Source organism: Charadrius vociferus, unplaced genomic scaffold, assembly GCF_000708025.1.
Source record: "Charadrius vociferus isolate BGI_N301 unplaced genomic scaffold, ASM70802v2 scaffold259, whole genome shotgun sequence".
In the NCBI taxonomy this organism is placed as follows: Eukaryota; Metazoa; Chordata; class Aves; order Charadriiformes; family Charadriidae; genus Charadrius; species Charadrius vociferus.
The window spans coordinates 6,841,254-6,862,528 of record NW_009661368.1 but is presented as its reverse complement, the minus strand read 5'-3'; the positions used below and the strand labels follow the sequence as shown (position 1 = coordinate 6,862,528).

General features: G+C 44.4%; 2 protein-coding genes across 2 annotated transcripts in view; both read left to right on the top strand.

Moving 5' to 3' along the window:
* Positions 1–4,272, top strand: part of MRGBP (MRG/MORF4L binding protein) — a 5,839-nt gene extending 1,567 nt beyond the window's left edge. Inside the window, exons 2-6 of the mRNA XM_009893579.1 lie at positions 140–221; positions 378–499; positions 1,017–1,098; positions 2,933–3,007; positions 4,082–4,272. Coding sequence (XP_009891881.1) covers positions 140–221; positions 378–499; positions 1,017–1,098; positions 2,933–3,007; positions 4,082–4,272 — 552 coding nt within the window. The remainder of the gene's footprint in view (positions 1–139; positions 222–377; positions 500–1,016; positions 1,099–2,932; positions 3,008–4,081) is intronic.
* A 2,855-nt stretch (positions 4,273–7,127) lies between these two features.
* OGFR (opioid growth factor receptor) lies at positions 7,128–17,151 on the top strand. The gene is made up of 11 exons (XM_009893452.1): positions 7,128–7,307; positions 7,395–7,410; positions 7,763–7,779; positions 9,405–9,464; positions 11,803–11,844; positions 12,564–12,626; positions 13,522–13,606; positions 14,028–14,106; positions 14,629–14,695; positions 15,017–15,165; positions 15,774–17,151. The coding sequence occupies exons 1-11, from the start codon at positions 7,128–7,130 to the stop codon at positions 17,149–17,151; spliced, it is 2,136 nt and encodes a 711-aa protein (XP_009891754.1).
* The last annotated feature ends 4,124 nt before the right edge of the window (positions 17,152–21,275 follow it).

Sequence of the window (21,275 nt, the reverse complement as noted above, 5' to 3'; positions counted from 1 at the left end):
GGGGCCTGCCGGGGACGGAGCGCCGTGCCTGCCTCGGCCTCCCCGCCTGGGGGCGCAGAGCCAGCCCTCCTCGGCCCCCTCGGCCTTCGCCTTTCCTCACCTGCGGCCTTGCGCTGCCCTTCCGTTGCTTTTCACACAGCCTCTGTCAAAGTCCTGTCCGCGGCCCTGTGTGGAGGTGTTGCCCAGTGGGGCAGCCTCGGCCCCTCTCCAGAACGGCGCTTGTAATGTGGGGTGAAATATCATGCCCGGGCTGCCATGTGTCTCTCCCCTAATGTACGGTTTCCCTGTAACAATAGGATGTTTGTTTTTTTAGTTTTCGCTTTGTGGCACAGGTAGAACTGTTAGTAGTGATAATCTCACTGAGTTCTTTTCCTCAGGTGTGAATCGCCATTTCCACATGATATGTATCCGAGATAAATTCAGTCAGAATATTGGACGGCAGATTTCCTCCAAAGTGATTTGGGACCATCTGAGCACCATGTACGATATGCAAGCTCTTGTGAGTATAACGGGTTGATGCAAGCACATTCTTGTTTCTTACAGTTCAGGAGTTTTGATAGGCCAAAATCACTGGGCCTGACATGCCTTTCATGTTATTAAGAATTATGTGTCATTCCACTGAGTTGATGAGGTTTTCGTCATTAGGTGGGAGACAATAGAACCTGCAGTGGTTTGGATTTTTTCCGTACTGTGTTCTGCCTTTGTTTATTAAAGTTGCCTAAATGCTGATACAGCAAACTTAAGTGCCAAAGAAGGAGCTTATAGTGTGCGTATGTAAGAACTTACCATGGTTGGATGCCAGAAATGATCTCAAATGATCACCGGTCATGATCTCAAATATTTTTACCCTAGTAATCAGTTTGACATCAGCCTCCTGATTGTGTTGTGTTTAAAATATCTTGTTAAGAATTATTTAGCTACTAATTGCATGTAAATTAGAACTTGAGATTGCACTTCTAAATCCAAATTGAAGTTTTTACCAAAGTCATTCATGGAGGTCTTTCTTTTCTTTTAAGCATGAATCTGAGATTCTTCCGTTCCCTAACATAGAGAAGAATTTTGCTCTTCCTGACGAAATGATTCAAGAAGTGAGAGAAGGTAAGATGTGACAGCAGTCTCTTATTCTTGGTTGCTCTCGTTTCATCTCAGAGCAGGTAGTTTAACAGAACTCTCCCCACTTCCGCCCCCCACCCTGAAAAAGAACATAAAGTGTCAATCCAAGGTCATTCTTTCAGGCTGGTGTGTGAGGTGTATCAGGAAAAGGAAATGTTAAACATACACAACTTTATCATGACTTTTTTTAATCAGCTGACTGAAGGAAACTGTTGGGGAAAGACAAACAGCACAAGCAGTGTGATCATTCTCAGTATCAGCCTCTGTGATTGACCGCTGTAGGAGACAGGATAGTGAGATGTATCAGGAAAAGGAAATGTTAAACATATACAACTGTATCATGACTTTTTTTAATCCGCTGACTGAAGGAAACCGTTGGGGAAAGGATCACACTGCTTGTGCTGTTTGTATTCTCACTATCAGGCTCTGTGATTGACCGCTGCAGGAGACAGACCTTTGGTCAGATTCCACACAGTATTTCTCTTATTCATAAATGTAATGTAGATGGGATGCTCATAGGGCACGAGCAGGTTCTATTTATACCATTTAGATTCAACTTCTGGGTATATGCAGAAGATCCATGTGTAAACTGATACCAGTTTCCAGAATGAAAGGCAGAATATGGTTCTCTGTAAGGTGATTAGTAGTTTATTGTGTTTTTTTTGCACGACTGCTGTAGTATTACCTCAGACCATAATTTTTGCTAAAGCAGATGATCTGCACACTGTAATTTGGTTGATTTTGTGGCAAGGTCATTTTTTAAAGAGCAGGAGCTATGGAGCTGATCAAAATAACATTTTCTGTATATAATTTGCATATAATAATATTTCTGTGATAAAATTTTCTGTGTGACTGATGACATAAGGGAATTCAGCTTATATTATTCAGAATGTACACCAGGAATATACTTACTGAATAGCTGCAATTTCAGTTGCTGGAGAAACTTGCTTGTTGGCCATGGACTTGTACCAAGTACCTGTTTGTGCTGGTATAACCATCTCATTTTTAGGATATTACTGTCTTTAATATGGTTCATATATCTTATTTTTAAAAGTATTGCTGGTTTTTAATGTTTGGTGACATTAAAAACATTTTCATGTGGGTTTTTCTTTTGTAGATGCCTTAAAATTGATTGAAAACAAAATAATATGAAATGTTTAGGGTGTTTTTGTAGATTCACAGTGGTTCCATTGCACTGTGAAATCATCTGTTTGTGTTTTTTACCTTCATGGCATTCAACTACCTAGTTCTTCCAAATCTCTCACTCATGATAAACGTATCTGTGTGGTCTAGTAGAAATATGCAGCAGTTTGAGAGAGAGCTTGGGTTAAGCAGTGAGAACTGAATTTTCAAAGTTCAGCTGTGTGTTACTTGGTACTGTTATCCAAGGTAGGAGCTAGGAAATTCAAGCATCTGCCAAAGGAGTTCTTGAGATTTTTTAAACTACAGTGGAATGCTTCTAAATTACTAGGTACACTAAACTTTACACTAAAAATTCAGTATAAAATCATAATATTGATAAGACGTTGTGATACGTTTTGCCTGTTTAGCATTTCACTTTCTTTCTGTTAATAATTTCAGTGGAACCTTTTGACATGTGACATCATTTTGTTTCAGTGCTTTACGTTATGCTTGCACTATGCCTGGACTGTTAGCTATGTTTCTCTATCACAGCACTGAGAAACCTTTCTAAATTACTGCTGAATGTTGCCGTGAATATTTGTTAACGTTATGCACATATGCTGAGGCTGCTAATCCAGCAAAAATACACAGGGTTCTTTAAAAGCATCTAACCATTGCCTAACAATCCTTTCTGTAGGAAAAGTAATGATAGAAGAAGAAGTGAAAGAGGAAATAAAAGAAGAGATGGAAACTCATGCAGGTCCAGAAGAAGGTAAATTTGTAACTCTCTACTGTGTAATATGAGATTAAAAAACAACTGTAACTGAGAAATTAATGTTAAAATGTAAATCCCAAATATGGTGTACTTTGTGATTTGTATTCAGACTTAGCATATGTTCATACTGAGAACTAGAATAATTTAAGAATGCACGCAGCAAGCAGTTGCCAATATCTGATACTTGGAAAGATTTCTCCTTTGCTCCTAATTGATATCTGCAAAGTTGTATAGCTTTTGAGGTTTTTTGGTTTTAGTATGTACCTGACAAAACCCTGGGAGTCTGAAGTAATCTAAGGATCTCTGCAAGAAAGTTGAGCCCAGTTGTAGTGAACCTAAATACTCTGTGTTAGGATCTTTGTAGTCATGGGGAAAAATAGGGCCTATAAATCAAAAAAGATTGTAAGATTGTATGCTTAAATGGGAAGGCGGGCAGAGGGGTTTTTTATTTAATTTTATTTGCATTATCTTGCTTCTTTTAAATATAAGGCTTGTTTTCCTAACACTTCGCTGTAGAACAAAGTCAAATGTGAACAGTAGAGATCCTGCTACTTACCTTAGCAGACCAAGCCAGCTGTTAACCATAGAATTTCTAAATACTTATATCACAGAATAAGTGTTGTTTTAAGATTGAGTGTAATAAAAGATCTAAAAATGTATTTGAAAATATATATTAAATTTCACATTTTGGGTGTTCAGTTTTAAAACCTATCTATAAAAACAAATGTAATGACCATTGCTGATTATAAATTTCATAGATTGGTCCTATGTTCTGTAAATGTTCCCATTAAGTATTTTAATTTTAAGTGCTGTTTAATTCCACTTAATGAATATCATTTTTAGCCTGTCAAAATACATGCCTGTCTTTAAAGCAAATAATAAAAGCAAGATGTGCCTTTCACTTTTAAAGGAAAAATCTTCTGTGAGAAAGCAATGCTTAAATGATGGTTAAATATGCTGATAACTGATTGGTTTGAAAAGTCTTATGTAATATAAAGAAATTTGATATCACTTCTTGTTTGCCTATGTGTGTAACTCTGATCTGGAATCATTACTTTGATCCTATTTCAGTTTTTGCACCCTCTGGAAGTTTAGGAAAAACAAGTGAAAAGCCAAGCAGCAAGGAGAAAGAGAAAACTTCGTCCGATTCTGGGTCCAAAGAAGGATCTGATAAGAGGAAGCGCAACAGAGTCACTGAAAAGGTCTTAAACGCAAACAGTAATCCTTCCAGTCCAAGTGCTGCAAAACGACGCAGAACATAGAGCAAGCTGTGAAAGAGAGAAGTAATGAGCTCTGGAACATGAGGAGGGAACAGTAAAAACGAGTAGCAGGATAGTCGCTACATAAACTTTTTGAGAAAGGAAAAGGTATCTGAGCCGGGTATTTGAAGAATCTGCACATTGGCTTTATACATGCAAGACTCTGTCTGTCTTTCCTGGTGTGTTTTCTTGTCAGCACGAAGTCGCTGAGCGACGGCTGCCTTCTCAGGGCGTTGGGGAGAAGGCTGGCAGCGTTACGCCTTTACGCGTATGTAACAGTTCCAGTGGCTTTCAAACCAGTAACGTGCTCTGCATCAGCACTGTTGGCGAAACAAGTGCTTGGTGAAACACGGAGCCTCGGTTCATGAAAAGCATAGGTTAATTCTGTACGTTTGGGGTCGTCACAGCCTTTGAATATTACAGACCCTCTGTGGGTAATGTTGTTTGGCCGTTTTACTTAATGCAAACATAGCGTTTGTATCAAATGTCTCAATTTGTTGGTTCAGTAAAACTAAAGTTCTTTTAAGTACAGATAACTACTGAGTTGAAGTATTCTTTCGCTCTGTTTGCTGGAGGAACCTTTACTTCTTTCACCCGTAGTGACATAACATTTTTCAATCTTTATACACCATAAGTGAAGTGAAAATGATAATGCCCCTAGAATAATAATTACTAAGCATCCTAAAGAAGATATCCAGTGATGTCACATGATTTTGTGAGGGATCAGCTGAGCCATGTGTGAATCTGGAGATGTTGCTTCATCCATTTGTACTATAGTAGTATATAACAGCGGGTTTTGTACTTCATTATTTATTTTTTTAAGGCAGTTTTAGTAGATGTTGGAATTGGTGTTCCAAAATGTTAATTTTGTTTTACAACTTAAGAATCTTACTGACATTGTAATGCTTATCTTTTATATGCTAGAATGTTAACATTTGATGAAGTTACTATTTTTGTGTTGTGAAAAGGTGGACCGTGATCAACAAACATGTTAAATGGTGAATGAAGTAGGCTGAAACATTGCTGAGTTTGTTTCACCATATTAACTCTCAGTTAATAAAAAGAATTACTTCTTAGTCTGACAGTATTGCCTTCAAGGTGAGGAACTAGGAATCTACTGGTTTTTGCTTTTATTCCAGGTACGCAGCCAAGTTCTTGTCTGCCTTATTTGCTTCACTTGTTTTATACCAAGAATAAATTTGACTTGTTTTTATTTTACTAAATGGTAATTGTTGTGTAACTTGATTAAAATTGGGCCCAGTTTATTTTGAAAGTTATTTAGGTAGCTTACGCCTTTCATGAAATCAGTGAAAAATGCCTTCCTGTTTTGTTTTGGGTTTTTTTAACTAACTTTGCCTGGATTTACAAACTACTACCCTCTTATTTCTACAAGATACGTGATAGGAAATCCTGGCCAGCTGAACTCAGTGGACAGGTTGCTGTAAGCTTCCGAATGAGGGGATTTGCTCTCCTCTAACTCGTACAGTGCAGTTGTGAGGTACTGAGCTGAGAAGATGAAGCTTTTCTTGCAGTCGGTTCACCTTCTTGTAGGCACTGGTGAGCTCTGGGAGGTCAGAACTCTGCTGAGGTGGCCACTATAACTGCTCTTACAGCGTTTTAAGGTCTGAAATAGCAGGGCAGAAACACATTCCAAACCAGGAGGTGTGAAAAGCCGTCAGTTTAGTGCTGTGCTCCAGGTGAAAAGCTTTGCATTTAAAATGTGCAGTGAGATACCCCCCAGCTGGAGAGCTTGGTGGAGCTCTGGTTGGTGGGAGAGGGGCTGCGGGTGTCTCAGAGGTTTTCTGGGTGGGTGGAAATCAGAGTTCTGTAACCTTGCGTGAGGAGACTCCTGGGTTTAATTTTGATGTTTAAGAAAAGCGCTCAAACCAATTTATTTGGTATGATCAAGTTTCTAGAACTTGTAATCATGTCACTTACAGATCTGTCATCAAAGGGAGGGCTGGAAGATGAATGCCTCTGTTAAGTTTTGCGGTTTCATTAAGAATTAAAGTGCTTATTACTTTGTAGTGATCTTCACAGATCTTGGCCGTAAAGTGCAGATTTTGTAACTGTGAAGTCTCAGGGCCTTGTGGGTAAGTCCTTTACATCCAAGGAATTCTATTCAAATCTTTTTTTGCTATGCCAATGAAATTGATTTTATAGCTTAAAGTATATATAAATGTGTCAACAGTAATGTGTACTGATGTATCTCTCCGCACCGTCCTTGAGGCAGGGAGAGCCCAACTGGGATTTCACCGTTAGTCCATCAACACAGATTTTTTTTTTTTTTTTTTGAAAATGTAAATGCTTTACGTGACCCGCGTCCCTCAGCTCTCCTTTCCTCCCTTCCCTCTCACCGAGTCCTGGCTTCTCGGCAAGACTGTTCTTTCGTTCGTTTTCCCCCGAGAATTACTGTGCTCCGTTTTTTTGCCCGCGAAGGAGTTCTATGCTCGAGCCCTGCTGAAAGCAGAACCTCCCGCTGCCCAACAGCAGCCCATTGGTGCGGTCTGGGGGGGTCCACAGCCTGCCCAGGACCCTTCACTGCTGCCCGGTTTTCTCCCGTTTTTCCCCCAGACGGACCCGCCGGAGGGAAGCATCCCGGGGGACGGCGGACAGGGCCCCGGCGGCGTGAGTAAGGGGAGAGGCGCGGGGCGGGCGGGCGCAGGGACCGCGCGGCGAGCCGGGCGGCGGCCAATGGGGGAGCGGCGAGCCGGGCGGTGGCCAATGGGGGGGGGCGGTACCGCAGGAAGGGGGCGGGGCGGGGCCGCGCTTCCGTCCCCCCCCTGTCCCCGTCCCCCCCCCACGTGCCGGGCTTTGTGCCGCGGCCTCTTTCGGTTTCCCTTTGCCGCCCCGCGCCCATGGCGGCCCGGCTCGGCTTCTGGGCCGAGGGGGACGAGGCGGAGGACGAGGCGGCCCTCTGGAGGTACGACTCCACCTGGGAGGAAGGGGAGGACGAGGAGGAGGAGGAGGATGGCGGCGAGCCCGAGGGAGCGGAGGCGGCAGGCGGGGAGGAGCCGGAGGATGCAGCAGAGCAGCCGGTGCCGAGCTGGGCGCAGGGCTGCCGGCAGGCCCAGGGGGGTGCCGGGGGTGCGGGGGTCCCCCGGGGAGGGGGGAGCGAGGCGCAGAGGAGCCCTCCGAGGGGTGAGGAAGCCCCTTCTCCGCCGGCCCCGCGCCCAGGGTGGCTGCCCGCCGGCCTCCCGCGCCCGCGGGGGCAGCCCGCCGGCTGTGCGGTGGCTCTGCCGGTACCCTGAGAGTTACCCGGGTCCTCGGGGCTGCCTCGGAGCGTGTGCCACTGCTGTGCACGCGTGGGTCTCCCCAGGCCACCCGCCCTGTGGGCAGTCAGCGTATCTGGGCGCCCTCTCTCCAGTATCCTAATTCACTGTCGGGAACGGGAACAGCTTAAAATACTTACAGAAAGTCAACGGTTTTTTGTCCTTCCAGCGATCCCTAGCATACAATTTTGTTCTCATCTTGATGAAGCAGATCTTCAAAGAGAGGAGGCAGCTTGAGGCCCGTTCAGAGATGAGCTCTGGGGGTGGCGGAGGGAGAGGTGTGCTGTGCCTTTGTGACCCCATAAGTTTTGTTACACTGCCATGAGCTGGGGTTTAATTTATTTATATTTTTTCCCCACCGTTCTGTGTGATCTGGATACTTTACCCCATAAATACAAGTTATGTCTTCTGTATGGCACCTGCCTGTTCACCGCATTCCAATGGCCACTGATTTTGACGTTATGGCATTGATGTTTGTTCTTCAGCAGCTCCTTGCTTTTAAGTTTTTTGTTGGTATCCTCATCTTTGTGTGGTGGCTTTTCATACTTTCATGCCATCGATAAAAAGCCATCACATGACATCTGCTCACTTCCAAAAATGAGCTGCAACTTTTTATTTTTTTAAATTTGTTTTTTTCCTAGGGAGCATATTATCAGGCAACTCTGAAAACAAAAAAGATCTGCTGCTGTTTTAAAAACTGCGGGCGTGTGGGCAGTTATAGTGAATGAGGTAGTGCTGCAAAATGTAAGCACTTGTCTCCAGTGCCTTCAAATAATGTTGTTATGAAATAAAAGGAACTTGTTAACCTTATCTGAAGTTCCCATCTTTACCATCAGTGTTTTTTTTGTTTGACACGGAGCATCAATGATTTCTTTCTGCTTTGGCAAATGCAAAACTGTGTCTCTGTTTTTCAGTCTTTCCTGGGTCAGTCGAAACACGGGACAGTCCCTTAACTCCTCCCGTTTCGGGGAAAGGGAAACTAATCCTTCACTTCAGTTTCATTTCAGTGACTCATCCATGTTCTTAGACTATAAATAGGCAGATAAAGCTTTCTATTTTTTTTTTCTACTTTTAAAGGAGTTTAATACTAAACTTTAAATATTTTTATAAGCATTAAGTTATTAAAATAACCTCCCTTTAAAAAAAAAAATCTTGTGCAACATAGTAGTCCAAACACTTATGACTTTCTACAAAAATACACACTATACTTTGCAAATGAAATCAAAGTTTAAATACAGCAGATGGACATGCTTGTGCATGGAGTTTACTGCAGGGAGTGCGTTGGCCCTTAGCGGTGCAAGGTCACAGGTATTTTAGGTGGAATAGTTGTAATACTTAAAAGCAGATGCAGGATTTTCCTTTGAAGTGTTTTGCATTATTTGAGGGCACACCGTCAATTTTCTTTTGTACGTGGCTGGAGTTCTGCTTTTGTTCACCAGTTTTAATGCCTCCAGAAAATTCAGATTATTCTTTTTGAATGTGTTTGTTCTTTTTTTTTTTTTTCTTAGAGTAACTTCTGGATTTGTGGCAACTATAAAAGCAAGGATCATTTTTTCACTCCGGTGACTGGACTTTTCAAACTTTACCTTACAAGGGAGGATGTTGTCCCTGAGACTTACAGCCCCTGGAATATTGTTCTGCATCTTTAAAGAGGAGTTCTTCCTTCAGAGATGACTCTCTAGTCACCTCTGTCTGATGGTGCCTGAAAAATTTTTAAGGGCAGTGAGCAGGAATATGGAAAGAAACAGTAAATCTTGTGCTAGCCATGTACGCCTTTACAACCTGCCAAAGGCATGAATTGGTTTCCAAAACTAGTTCCTACTTCTGCTTACATCGCACTAATTCTCATTCTTCTCCCCTCAGCCTAGATGGTATACCTTCTGGCTGAAGCTGCTAATGTTTTTATTCAATACTGAGGTTAGAGTTTTTTTTATTATTATTTTCACTACGCGCTTTCAAAACCAACCTAAAATACTACTTTAATCTTTGCATCTCACTTGTGTCTCTGCAAATACTCTGTCTGCTGTAACGCGTGGAGTTCGCGTGCTAATAACAAGCCCCGTAGTTCTGCCTTCTCCTTACTCTCCAACAACAAAAAGTTTCAATCGCTTTAATTGATTCTGTTGACTTTCTCGTTCCTGTGTCTTGTTCACATCTTGCACGTTCTTTCATCCCTTTTGGTTGCAGCTGGTTTCCACTTCTTGGCCAAATATTGTTCACGTTCCTCTCTCCTGGCTTTGTGCTCTGCTTTCCTCGCGTTCTTTGCAGTGATGCGCGTTCTGATTGATGCGTTGCAGCTTTGGAGGGAGAAACTCACTTAAAATTGCTTATTGATGCTGTGAAAAATAGGGAGGCTTGACTTAGGCGCTTCAGTTTGCCTTTCTAACCTGGAAAGAAAGGGAAGGTTATATTTCTGGGTGGCTTGAATAGAAATTTATAGAGACCCGGGAACAACACCTGCTTGGAGGGAGGGCTGAGTTTTGCTCTCTTTGCTTCCCCATCTTGTTCTCTCTAGCGTTGTGCTCCAGAATGCCTTTCTCCTGGATCTAGCTTCTCCCTCCACGAGCCTTAGAGCACCTTGCGCTGTGGCAGCGCATCTGTCTCTGTATCTACGCTTTTACTCTTCAGCAAACCGGTTCTCTTTCAAAATTGGAGCCCGTCTGCTTTTTGCCGGTCCCACCTGACTGTTAAAGGATGTTATTTCAGAACCTCAAGTGTAAAGACTGTCTGGAAGTTGGTTCTTCTGTAACCAGGGGCAAAATTTTCGTTACTTCCACATGTATCAGAATTTCATCCTCGGAGTTCAAAAGTTATAGTTGAAAGCATCGATGGATTTCAGAGTGCTAAATTGCAGTCTCTGTTTACGTCTTGAACAAAAGAATAATATTAATCTGTTCTTGCTGAACATATTTCTTAGTCTTGTGTTTGCAGCCACTTATGGGTTTTTTTCCAAATGTTAACTGCGTGGCAAAGCTTTTTATAGCTGCGTGCGCGTCTGCAGCCTCGGTAGGTTCTGGGGATGGACACCAGCGCTGGGATTTCTAATCCCACGTGGGCCACGTGGCTGTGGGAGGTTCTGCCACCTATTTTGGTCTGTGTTGTCATGTATAAAATGGAAATCTGTTGCCGTGTAGACGGGCATTATTTTAGGTCATCACAAGTTATTACATTTAAAAAACAATTTGAGCTTTATTTAATTCCTGTCATGGGGGAATTGTAGTGTGTAAATGTGTATTTAAAATGTAATTTTAAAAATTCTGCATTGATCGCTTCCCTCTCTGGGTAAAGGTTTGATCTCCCAAATGCTGTGCATGCTTCATAAATTTTAAGTATCAACAATCAATGGCAGCCGAATGGATGACTTCATTACAACGAAATGTTACAAAATCTAATCCAGTTCCTGCCTTTATAATTTATGAACCAGTGGTTGGTGTTCGCTAGAAAGCGGTTTTGATTTGGTTTTTTTTTTCTTTTTCTATTTTTCCCCGATTCAAGCGGGGTTAATAAGTATCAAATGAAGTTAAAAAATAACTTGGGAGAATGTTTGCTGCTCCTTTCTTCTAAGTTTCTTAAAATGCTTATTTTACAAGAGTCTGCACACCTTACCCCTGGTTCACAAAGACCCCGCTCGTGCTGTCGGCTGGCGCTGAACGCTCTAACTGCACCGGGCTTTGCACTGGGGGGGTGTCTTTTTATTCCTGAGCAGTCTTGTTCACCTTGGTCGTTCTGCCTTGACACTTCAGAACACTTTTAAGCACTTTCATGGTTTGGGACAAGATGGTTCAGCACTCGGCAAGATTAAACCTGTCCGTGTTGCTTGTGAAGGGTAACAAAATCTCTTCCACTGGAAATAAAAAAAGTATATAATTCCATTAAAATGCATTTTAAATTAAGTCGTAGTTGCAACTTCTATTTCCATGAAGTTCAGAGGAAGAAATGAAGCTGCTGTTCCCGATTTCTGATGATTTCTGTCTAAATGCTACATTTGGAATGAATCTAGCACATCTGTGTAGTGAGGAGAACCTGACACCCGATTGTCAGGTGGCTGTTGGCACCACAGGGTTTTCTCTACAGCAATTTGAATTATTAATAAAATCAAGTGAATTCAGCTGTAACTAAGTAAATCTGTCACTTGGCAACTAATAGGGATGGTGTGAGTCACTGCTGTGGGTATTCTCATTTTGCATATATATTTTTTTTATTTTATTAGTAAATTTTGGTTTCCAGATGTTCCCAACTAAGTGCCTTTTATTTGTAGGAGCAAAGATCAAATTCGCCACCGCTGTCGCAGAGGGTTTTTCAGGTAGGGTTGACATGCAGTTTGGTTACTTGGACAGATGAGCAATAACAAATATGATGATTGGAATGGAAGTCCAATAAAATAAATATCTAATGTGACCCTGTGGCTCAAGTATTGCTGCCTGTCCAGATCAGCACGATGCTGAATCCACAAGGCTGCTCTCGAGCAAAAAGCAAAGATGAAGGAAACATTATTTCTATAACGTCTACGAGGAATGAGAATCCTGAATCTAAGGAATATTTCTGCATCTTGAATCCTGGAGTTTTAAAGTCTGATCTCTGTCTTGACTAGGGTATACAGTGACTCAGACACAGACAGGGCTTAGTTTGTCTTGTTTTAAAACCTTTGAGCTAAGGAAGAAAATGACATTTTACTGTTTGGGATTTCCAGCTAGTTCTTACCATTTCTGTAGGAAAACCCAACTGGAGTAAAAGATGAGCAGAAAACACAAAGACCTTGATTAATAAGGCCAGAAAGAAAAATACATGTTTTGGTTGAAGGAGATAGTGTGAATTTCCTTTAGTCCAAAGTTGCCTTCAGCAATGCAGAGAGACGACTGCAGTAACGAACCGGCTGGATTTGGGGGTGCGGAGTGGAGGGCGCAGGGGAGCGATGGGCAGGAAACGTGTGTGAGAGATGCTGAATTCAGTCAGTGGAATTTTTTTTTTTTTTTTTTGCAGAAGGCGCCTTTATTTTGGATCTCTGATCTGTCTCTTCTTTAGTTCTCAGGCAGGCGCAACTGGAACGCGGCTAAAGACTTGCAGAGATACAGACATCATTACCCGGTATGGACTAAACGACGATGCACGTGCTCTCATGGCTCTTCCTCATTGCGTGCTCACTTTGGGAACGTTTTCTGGATTTGAGGGCACCCTTTTGTCTTTACGTTCTCAGGCTGTCGTGCTTTCAGTTGGGATAGAGTTAACAGTTATGTTAGCAGCTGGCAGAGTGCTGCGGTTTGGATTTGGGATGAGGAATGCTGCTGATAGCGCGCTGCTGTTTTCAGCTGTTGCTGAGCTCTCAAGGCCTTTTCCGCTCCTCCCGCCGCCCGGCAGCGAGGGCTGGGGGGGCAGAAGGGGTGGGGAGGGGACACAGCGGGACAGATGCCCAAGGGGGTGTTCCGTGCCCTCTGATGTCGTGCTCAGTAGATAGAGCTGGGGGAAGAAGGAGGAAGGGGGGGATGTTCGGAGTGATGGCATTTGTCTTCCCAAGTCACCGTTAGGCGCGATGGAGCCCGGCTCTCCTGGGGAGCGCTGGACACCCGCCTGCCCGTGGGAAGCAGCGAATGAATTCCTTGTTTTGCTTTGCTGGGCGTGCGGCTTTTGCTTTACTTATTAAACTGTCTTTATCTCAACCCACGAGTTTTTTCTCACTCTTACTCTTCCGGTTCTCTCCCCCGCTGAACTGGGGGAGTGAGTGAGTGAGTGGCTGCGTGGTCCTCGCTCCCGGCTGGGGCTGAACGGTGGCACAGGCTCAGAGCCTTTAAGGGATTCATTTGCGAGGGGGAAGGGATTGATGCGCATGTGGGTGCATCAGAAACAAGCTGTTCCTTCCCAAAGCACGTTTCAAGGACTTAGTTTGAAATGTTTAGGAAACATGAGGGAAAGCAAGGAGAAGTGTTGAAGGGAATACTGCCTTTTAAAAGATTGCTGCTCGTTGATTTCTTGTTCTCGTCTCCAGGGTTTGATACAATCAGAAAATGAGGAGGAAGAAGAGATGTGGAACTTAAGCTTTTATAAGAATGAGATATCTTTTTTGCCTCAGGGTGAGTACCTTGTGTGATGACTGCTTGATGCAGCTCTGCTGCAAGTGGTTGAATTGGTGAAAGAGTAGCTTGATCCATGTGGGAAAATTATTAAAAAAAACCCAAACAAACAAAACCCACCATCAAAACAAACAATCAAAAAAAGAGAGGAGGGGAGCCAACCCCCCAAAAAAACCCAACCCAACAAGAATTTCCATTTTAAAACGTCCTTGTTCCTGCTGTATGTTCCTTGATTTTCTGTTTGGTGGTAGAAAACTAATGGGTGTTTTTCTGGCTTAGCGGGATGGTTGTCTAGTTAGAGAAGCTAATGCCCGTGTGGGGACACCTGGCTCTGGATAATGAGCCACCTTGGGTGACTGGCTAATTTTCATTTTCATTTGATGTCATTTCTTCTTGCCTGACTTCTTCCTTTTCTTTTCAGGTTTGCATATTGAAACTCTGCTTGAATCTTGGTGGGACAACTACGAAGTTCTGGAAGAAAACCATTCTTACATACAGTGGTAAACTGTCTGCATGAATGCAGTGCCTCTGTACTTGTGCCTCTGTTGTGAGTCAGTTGTGTCTGTGCTCCTGGATTCAGCTTCCCAAAAGGCCCAGAACTGCTCTTGAGTGAAACCTGTGTCCACTTTATTTTTATTAACTTGTATTCTTCTGGAAATAATGCAGTGGAAATCCTGGAGACAGGGGTTTCCAGCACAGCTGCGGCTATAGATTTCAGCCGTGCTTGGTCTTACAGCGTACTGCAGAACAAAGTATCAGGGCAGCGAGGGAGAGCCAGATAAGCGAAGTATGTTGTTATCGTTGGTGTAGACGATGCTTTTATAGGAGGGATTTATTTGTGAACTACTGTGTCCATAAGGATGTGAGGTCTCCAAGAGATTCCTGTGATACCACAACTTTTGGAATCCTTTTTTTTCTCCCTTTTTTTTTTTTTTTTAGTTTAGTTTTAGTTTTTACAAAATGGGTACCCTGGGTTGGATGTCATCTTTGCTTGTCTGGGCTGAAAATTTCTTTCCCTTCAGGTTATTCCCTTTACGCGAACATGGGATGAACTTGCGTGCCAAACCGCTCACGTGTCAAGAAATCCAGGTATTGAAAGCTTTTGTTTTGGAGTTTTGCGGGGGGTGGGGGTGGTGTGTGGTGGTGGTGGTGGTGGTGAGATCTGAAGGATGTTAGGATTTTCCCTAAATGTCTTATATTTGAAGTCTAGGTCTTTTTTACATTGTTTCCTTGGGTTCCAAGTTTGAACAGAGCTCACTCGAGCACTGTTAAGCATTTGTCTGTCTTGTGTCTGCCAGTAGCTACACCAGCAAATGAGATGTTTAGTGATATAATCAAACCTTGTTTGTAATTCAGGGGCAGGTAATTAGGGAGTTGCACCTTGTACTCATTGGCCTGTCTTGCTTTCAGGCCTTTAAGAAATCCAAGGAAGTTATGCAACGGTTTATACGTGCTTATCAGCTCATGCTGAGATTTTATGGAATTATTCTGGTCAATGAGGAAACTGGAGAACTTAAGAGAGCAGAGAATTGGGCTGAACGATTTCAAAACTTGAACCGGTGAGTCTCTGTTTACACTACTGGTCACTTACCACAGCCAGACACCTCTCTGAGAAGGAAAAACAGTCAAAGACAAGAAAATCCTCAGCCCTTGGGGAGTGGAGGCTTTTGTTGATTAAAAAAAAAAAAGTTAGCTAGCTAAAGTATTTTTAACTTGGCTCAGCCTCTGACTGTAGGTCATCATGCTCTCTGTCACTCTGTTAAGTGACAAGTGTAATAACCAACCAGCTGAGACTCGTTTTCTTTTGTATCTGGTGCAGCTGTTAACAGCGGGTGTTCTTCACGTTGGTCTCCTGGAGTACGAAATACAGATTGGAGATGTTAATATGTGCTCCAGCAGAGCTTGTGTTTAAAAACTGCGTTTTAAGCAGTTGAGATAATTAATCCTAGCGGCCCCAGAAGGGCTGGGAAGGTGCTGCCGAGGGCAGACAGCAGCAGTAGGTGCTTTAAAAGTAATCCTGCCTGTACACCCATCTGCATTGCCAAATCGTCTTTAATAGATCACAGTCAATAACGCACAAAACATTTTGCAGGTACCCTGGGGGTTCCTTGTGACTCCAGGCTTGTAAGACTTCCACTTAAGGGCTCTGCTTATCTCTTTCTTTCAGGTTTAGCCACAACAATTTGCGGATTACGCGAATCCTGAAGTGCCTGGGGGAGATGGGGTATGAACACTATCAAGTGCACTTGGTGAAGTTTTTCCTAACAGAAACTCTTGTTAATGAGACGTTACCGAATGTCAAGAGAAGTGCCTTGGATTACTTCCTGTTCACCATCAGAAGCAAACGGAAGAGAAGAGAACTCGTCCACTACGCGTGGCAACACTTCAAACCTCGAGGCAGCTTCGCCTGGGGACCGCACGACAAACTCCTCAAGTACAGACCCCGCTCTGCCAAGTCGCAGCTGCACCAAAAGGCTGAAGATAAAGAGGAAACTCCCGGTAAAAAATCTGATGATTCTGTGGAAGAGGATCAGAAGCAGTCTCTAGAAGAAGAACAGAAAGCTGGAGATGCTGCAGACTTGCAGCCTGAAGTCAATGATGAAGGTGTAAAAGAGAAGTCAAGTGAATGCGCTTCGAAGGGAGGGGATGGTGAAGAGGAGAAAGAGGCTTCGTTTACCCAGCAGGAGGAGGAGGATTTGAACAGCGAGACTGAAGAAGTGCAGGGTACGGCAGAGAGTGACTGCACGAAGGAGAGCAAGAAGAGAAAACTGGATGGAAATATGGCAGACGCTAAAAAGACTGGACCGGTGAAAAGCCCTACTGATATTGAAAACATTTCCCGTAATCTGGGAGAATGTGCAATCGATGCAGAAATCCCCTCCTCAGTTCCACCGTTAGAAGCAGAAGACAACCGGGAAATGCTGAAAGAAGATGATGCGAGCACCAAAGACGCCACAGTGCCGGAGACCGCTGATGCAGCTGTAAAACGGAGGAAAGTCGATAAAAGAACGTCGAGAAGCAAAACGTTCAACTTGGCCATAAACCTGAACATGGGGCCCTCTGCCTCTAGTGCCAAGCTGAGTCCCTCTGTTGCAAACACTGAGGCTGAAAAAGAAAATGTCGGTGAGAAAAATGCAACTGTGGAAGTGACGAGTGAGAAGGGGGGTGGTGGTGATGCAAATGGTGGGGCTGTGAGAGCCCCAGTGGGTTCCAGGCTCCCCAAGACTGGCTGGACTCCTGCGGTAAGTGATGGCTTGGAGTCGAGCGGAGATCAAGTCACAGCAAGGAGCGATCAGCACCACTGCAACAGCACGCTCCTCGGAGGCAGAAGTGAGGTAGATGGGGCAGAACAGCATAAAAAGGCAGAAAATGCAAGTGAAAAAGAGCAAGGAGAAGTCACAGGCAAGAAACATGTCCCAGAGAGCCTTGAGCAGAGCGTGGCATCCGCTTCCCCTGAAGAAGACACTGCTGAGGTTACAGCACACAAACCTGAAAGCTCTGAGTGTGCAGCGGGGCCCGATGGAGAGCAGGTAGCGGCAGAGTGAGACCAGCACGGCGAGCGCTCGAGCAAGTGGAGATGACGCTGCCGAACTGCCGGGAGCCAGCTTGAGTGATTCGGATGGCAGAAGAATAAACTTCCTTTGGGCTGATCCAGGCTGGCCCCTCGTCTGACTTCCACCGTTCCACGCTTTTTTAGTCATCTGTAGTAACTTCACTGAGATCCATCCAGCCCTTGGTTACCCTAAAGAGGAAAACTATTTCGGTCATCTTCACGGACAGGCTGCGTCCTGTTCTGGTTTTTTATCTGGTGTTCAGGATTATCTTGGAGTAACAGGGATTTTTGCACTTCGCTTTGGTTCTGGTATGTCCCTTCTTAAAGAGGAAAGGAAAACTAATTTGTTTCCTTGTTTGAACTAGTCAACTATTTATTAAATACATTATTTTTAATGTAAGACAGCATGACCTAATTTGCCCGGCCTTTCTATTACCTTCTAACTTCTATTTGTTATTTCGAAAGGCTGTACCTTCCCAGGTGGTTTATCCCTGGCAAAGATGCTGTGTGTCTGCTTCCTAGGGCATAAATCATTATTTTTGTGGCACTTGCCCGTAAGAGATGAGTATATGCTTTTCCCGTCGTGTCAGAGTGTAGTTGCCTCTCCTCCTATAAAGAAAGTAGGTTTAACTTTAGACTGGGATAAAATGCGTAGTCGAAACATATCTCCGAGCAGTATTAACCTTTGTGTACAGATACTGTTCTCTCGGGTGCACAGTGCTGAGTGATTTGGTCCCTTTATCCCCCGCGGAAGTTGCTTTGTAGTTAGAATTGAGAATATGAATTGTCTGTTTGTTTCTAAGAGGAAGAACCTTCAGACTTTGCGTAAAGCCGGCTGGAGCTGTTCTTCCCTGGGGTTTTTCCACCACTTTCAGACCATTGATAGTCTTCCACAGATATTGCTGTCCACTACTGGTTCAAAGGCCTTCCATCCTTAATTGCCAAAATAGAATGAATATTTGTCTTTGCATCTTTTCAGACTTAGCTGTGAATTTGCAGTGGCCTCTGGGGCTCTCTTTGCCGCAGACCCGTTGCGGGAAGATAGATGTGTCAAATTTAACCCACTTCCTAGTCAGGGCAGGATTGTTCTATGGTTAATGACCGGCGTGTCTGACAGGGAGGGCATGTTGGAGTGCAACATGTCTGGAAACCTCTGGGCTTTGCGGGGCAGTTAATTAAAACTTTAATTGGAGGGGGTACGCTTGTCTGGTTCGTTTATTTACAGCCCTCAAGAATTTACTTTCAGACCTTGCCAGCTGTTTGCCTGCCTTAACGTTGCTGACCTCCCCGTTAGCTGTTCTGCCCGACTTACACAGCATTCAGCCAAGTCCGAAGGAGCGTTAAACAATTTAGCGCTTTCGCTCCTGGAGATTGACAACAGAGGACCCCTTTCATGAAGCGGAGGAAGCCGTTTCCAACAGCCAGAAGGTCTGGACTCGCTGTTTGCTCAGTTTGGTTTAGTTTTAGGGGTTTTAGGTGCTGTTTGTTTTGTGCAGGAGAGGGCTAGAGCCTTGCCCGCCCTGCCAGAGAGCAGATGCAGTAGCCTGTGCAATGTTCATGTTTTTCCTCTCTCTGCGACAGCTCTTAAGAAGCTTCGACTTTCAAGGAATTTGCTGGGTGACTTGCCTTCCCGGGCTGTAGGTCCTGATCCAGCATGCCGCGTACACGTGTGTGGGAATAAAAGTCTGCAAGCTTAACATCTAATGTTCATGGTCACACACATGCTGGGAAAGGCTTTTAATGTTTTTAAAGTACTACTTTTTTTTTTTTTTCTTCTGAACAAATGGAGTTAAGTCGCCAGTAAGAATACACTTCACTACAGATAATAAATACTTGAAGATGTTGAGTGAAAATTCTTTCATAAAAGATTCAGAATAAATTGTTAATTGTGGCTTTTGTACAGATTTATAGTAATTTTCTTATTTAATGAAGTTTTCATGGTGAATATGTGCTCAGTTGGGGCATAGATCATGTATCTTGTGGTGATGTGTGGTTCGGTTGTGTGTTTGGTGGGATTTCACTGTGAGCCCTACTCTGGAGTACTCAGACCAAACCGTTCCCTGTTGTGATCAGGTTTAGAGTTTCGGCTGTGGGTGTTTGCAGTAAGTTCGCGGGATGTTTTCCAGCAATCACTGCTGTATCGCAGAGTCTGTTATGTTAATGTCACCTATTAAAGCATGACTTTATTGCATACCAGTTTCTACTTATGTTCCTTCCATCTCTGAGGGCAGGATCTGCCCCACCACCGTACCCTGTAGCCATCTGCTTGGGCACTGCCAACGAGCGGGTCCAGCCCCGAGCAGAGGGCTGGTGGGCTCACCGTGAGAGCCGTGTGGGGATGATGCTCAGTCTTCCTCCGCTGCTGTAAAATGTGGCCAGTGAACGTTTGTGGGGAAAGAACACCCCCCACGTGCTTCTTGTTGAATGACGTGCTTTGAAATGTTTCGGTTTGCCCCGTCTTGGCTTGGTGCTGCCGTCCTGCCAGGTGTGTGTTGAGATGCTCTGTGGAGCAAACAAGGACTCCGTTTGGGTCTAGCGGGCCTTTTCCTTCAGGACACGGGCGTAGGAGTGTTTTTGTGGTAATGATTCTGTAAGTGGCTGTGTCCCTTCAGCTGTGGTCCCTCTGCCTGCGGACATGGAAGGAGAGGAGGACCAGTCCGTCTCTGTTCTGTGGAGTGGCCGTGAAGCTGAATACTCCCAGGGCTCTTCCCTTGCTGGTCGTAAGCAGGCTCTGCTTGCCCTCCGAGCCCTGGCTTGCTGTGAGCGATGTGTGGCCGAGGAATTCGCATCTGCTTTGCCATCTCTCTTGCCGTCACTTGGCCCCAGTGCGAAGGAGGAGGTACGAGCTCGTGTGCTCCGCTCTCCCTCTGCGGGCTTTGGGGTGTCTCATACAGCATTCGATTTACTTTGAAACCATCTAAAGACATACAGACACACACTCCTCCTCTGTCCCCAGCTGCCTGCTCCGCAAAACTTTGTGGGAACTTAGTACATCTTTGAGCCCTTTGTCCTTCTGTCGGTGTTGGTGGAATGTTGGCTGCCGGGGAGCTGGGCAGGCGCGCGGGGGCTCACGTAAACCTCCTGGCGGGACGATGCCAAACTCTGCAACCTGGTATTTCATTTCCTAAGCTTTGCTTCTCCACTTCTCCTCTTGCTAACCAAATGAGCTGTGTCATTTCACTCCTGATGAATCTTTCCACCGTGCCTCTCCGCTTCCAAGCCCTGCTTTGGATGAAATTGTCTTTAATCGATAAAGGGAAGCACGAAGCCATTTGCAGGAGATGTACGTGTCTTTGTGAATACATTGCTGTTTGGGATCACCTAGCTAGGAACGTGTCATCCTGTTCCTTCCTTGCAAATATTTCACCTTTTTTTTTTTTTTTTTTTCTTTATTTTGTGGCTCTGAGACTGTTTCTCCTTTTTTCTTCCCCCTTGCTTCTGTCTGTGTTCGTCTGTTCTCCGGTCAGGATGCGACACTTTCTCAGGAAGTCAGTTGACATTTTTTTTTTTTTTTTTCTTTATTTTGTGGCTCTGAGACTGTTTCTCCTTTTTTCTTCCCCCTTGCTTCTGTCTGTGTTCGTCTGTTCTCCGGTCAGGATGCGACACTTTCTCAGGAAGTCAGTTGACATTCTTTAGATCTCCTGGAAAAAAAAAACAAAACAAAACAAAAAAAACAAACAACCAAACCCACAAACAAAAACCCAACCCACCAGATGTGAATGCACCTCCAGAGGTGTATTCATCTCACAAAGCAGTAAGTGCGTTTCTCTGTAGTGCATCTTGCACTCCTTACGGGGATATTAATTGCTCTGGTGAAGCTGGGCAGCCTCGGGCACTGGAGAACTCTCCCTCTGTGTTGCTTTCCGTCTCTCCGGCACTGGGGTGGTGATGGGCTTTGAGAAACAGCCCGGGTGAGACCTAAGGAACATCTTTGTGTCTCCGAGCTGGAGCAGCGGGTTTTGCTCCTTGCGGCGTGTCTGCAAGTCCGGCCCTTCCGTGGGCTCCCTCCCTGTTTGCTCAGGGCCGGGGCTGCCCAGCGGGGCATGAATGAGAGCTTTTCTCCTCCCCGCCGGCTGCTCCCCCTCCTTCCCCCACCTCCTGCCCAAACCTCCTCTC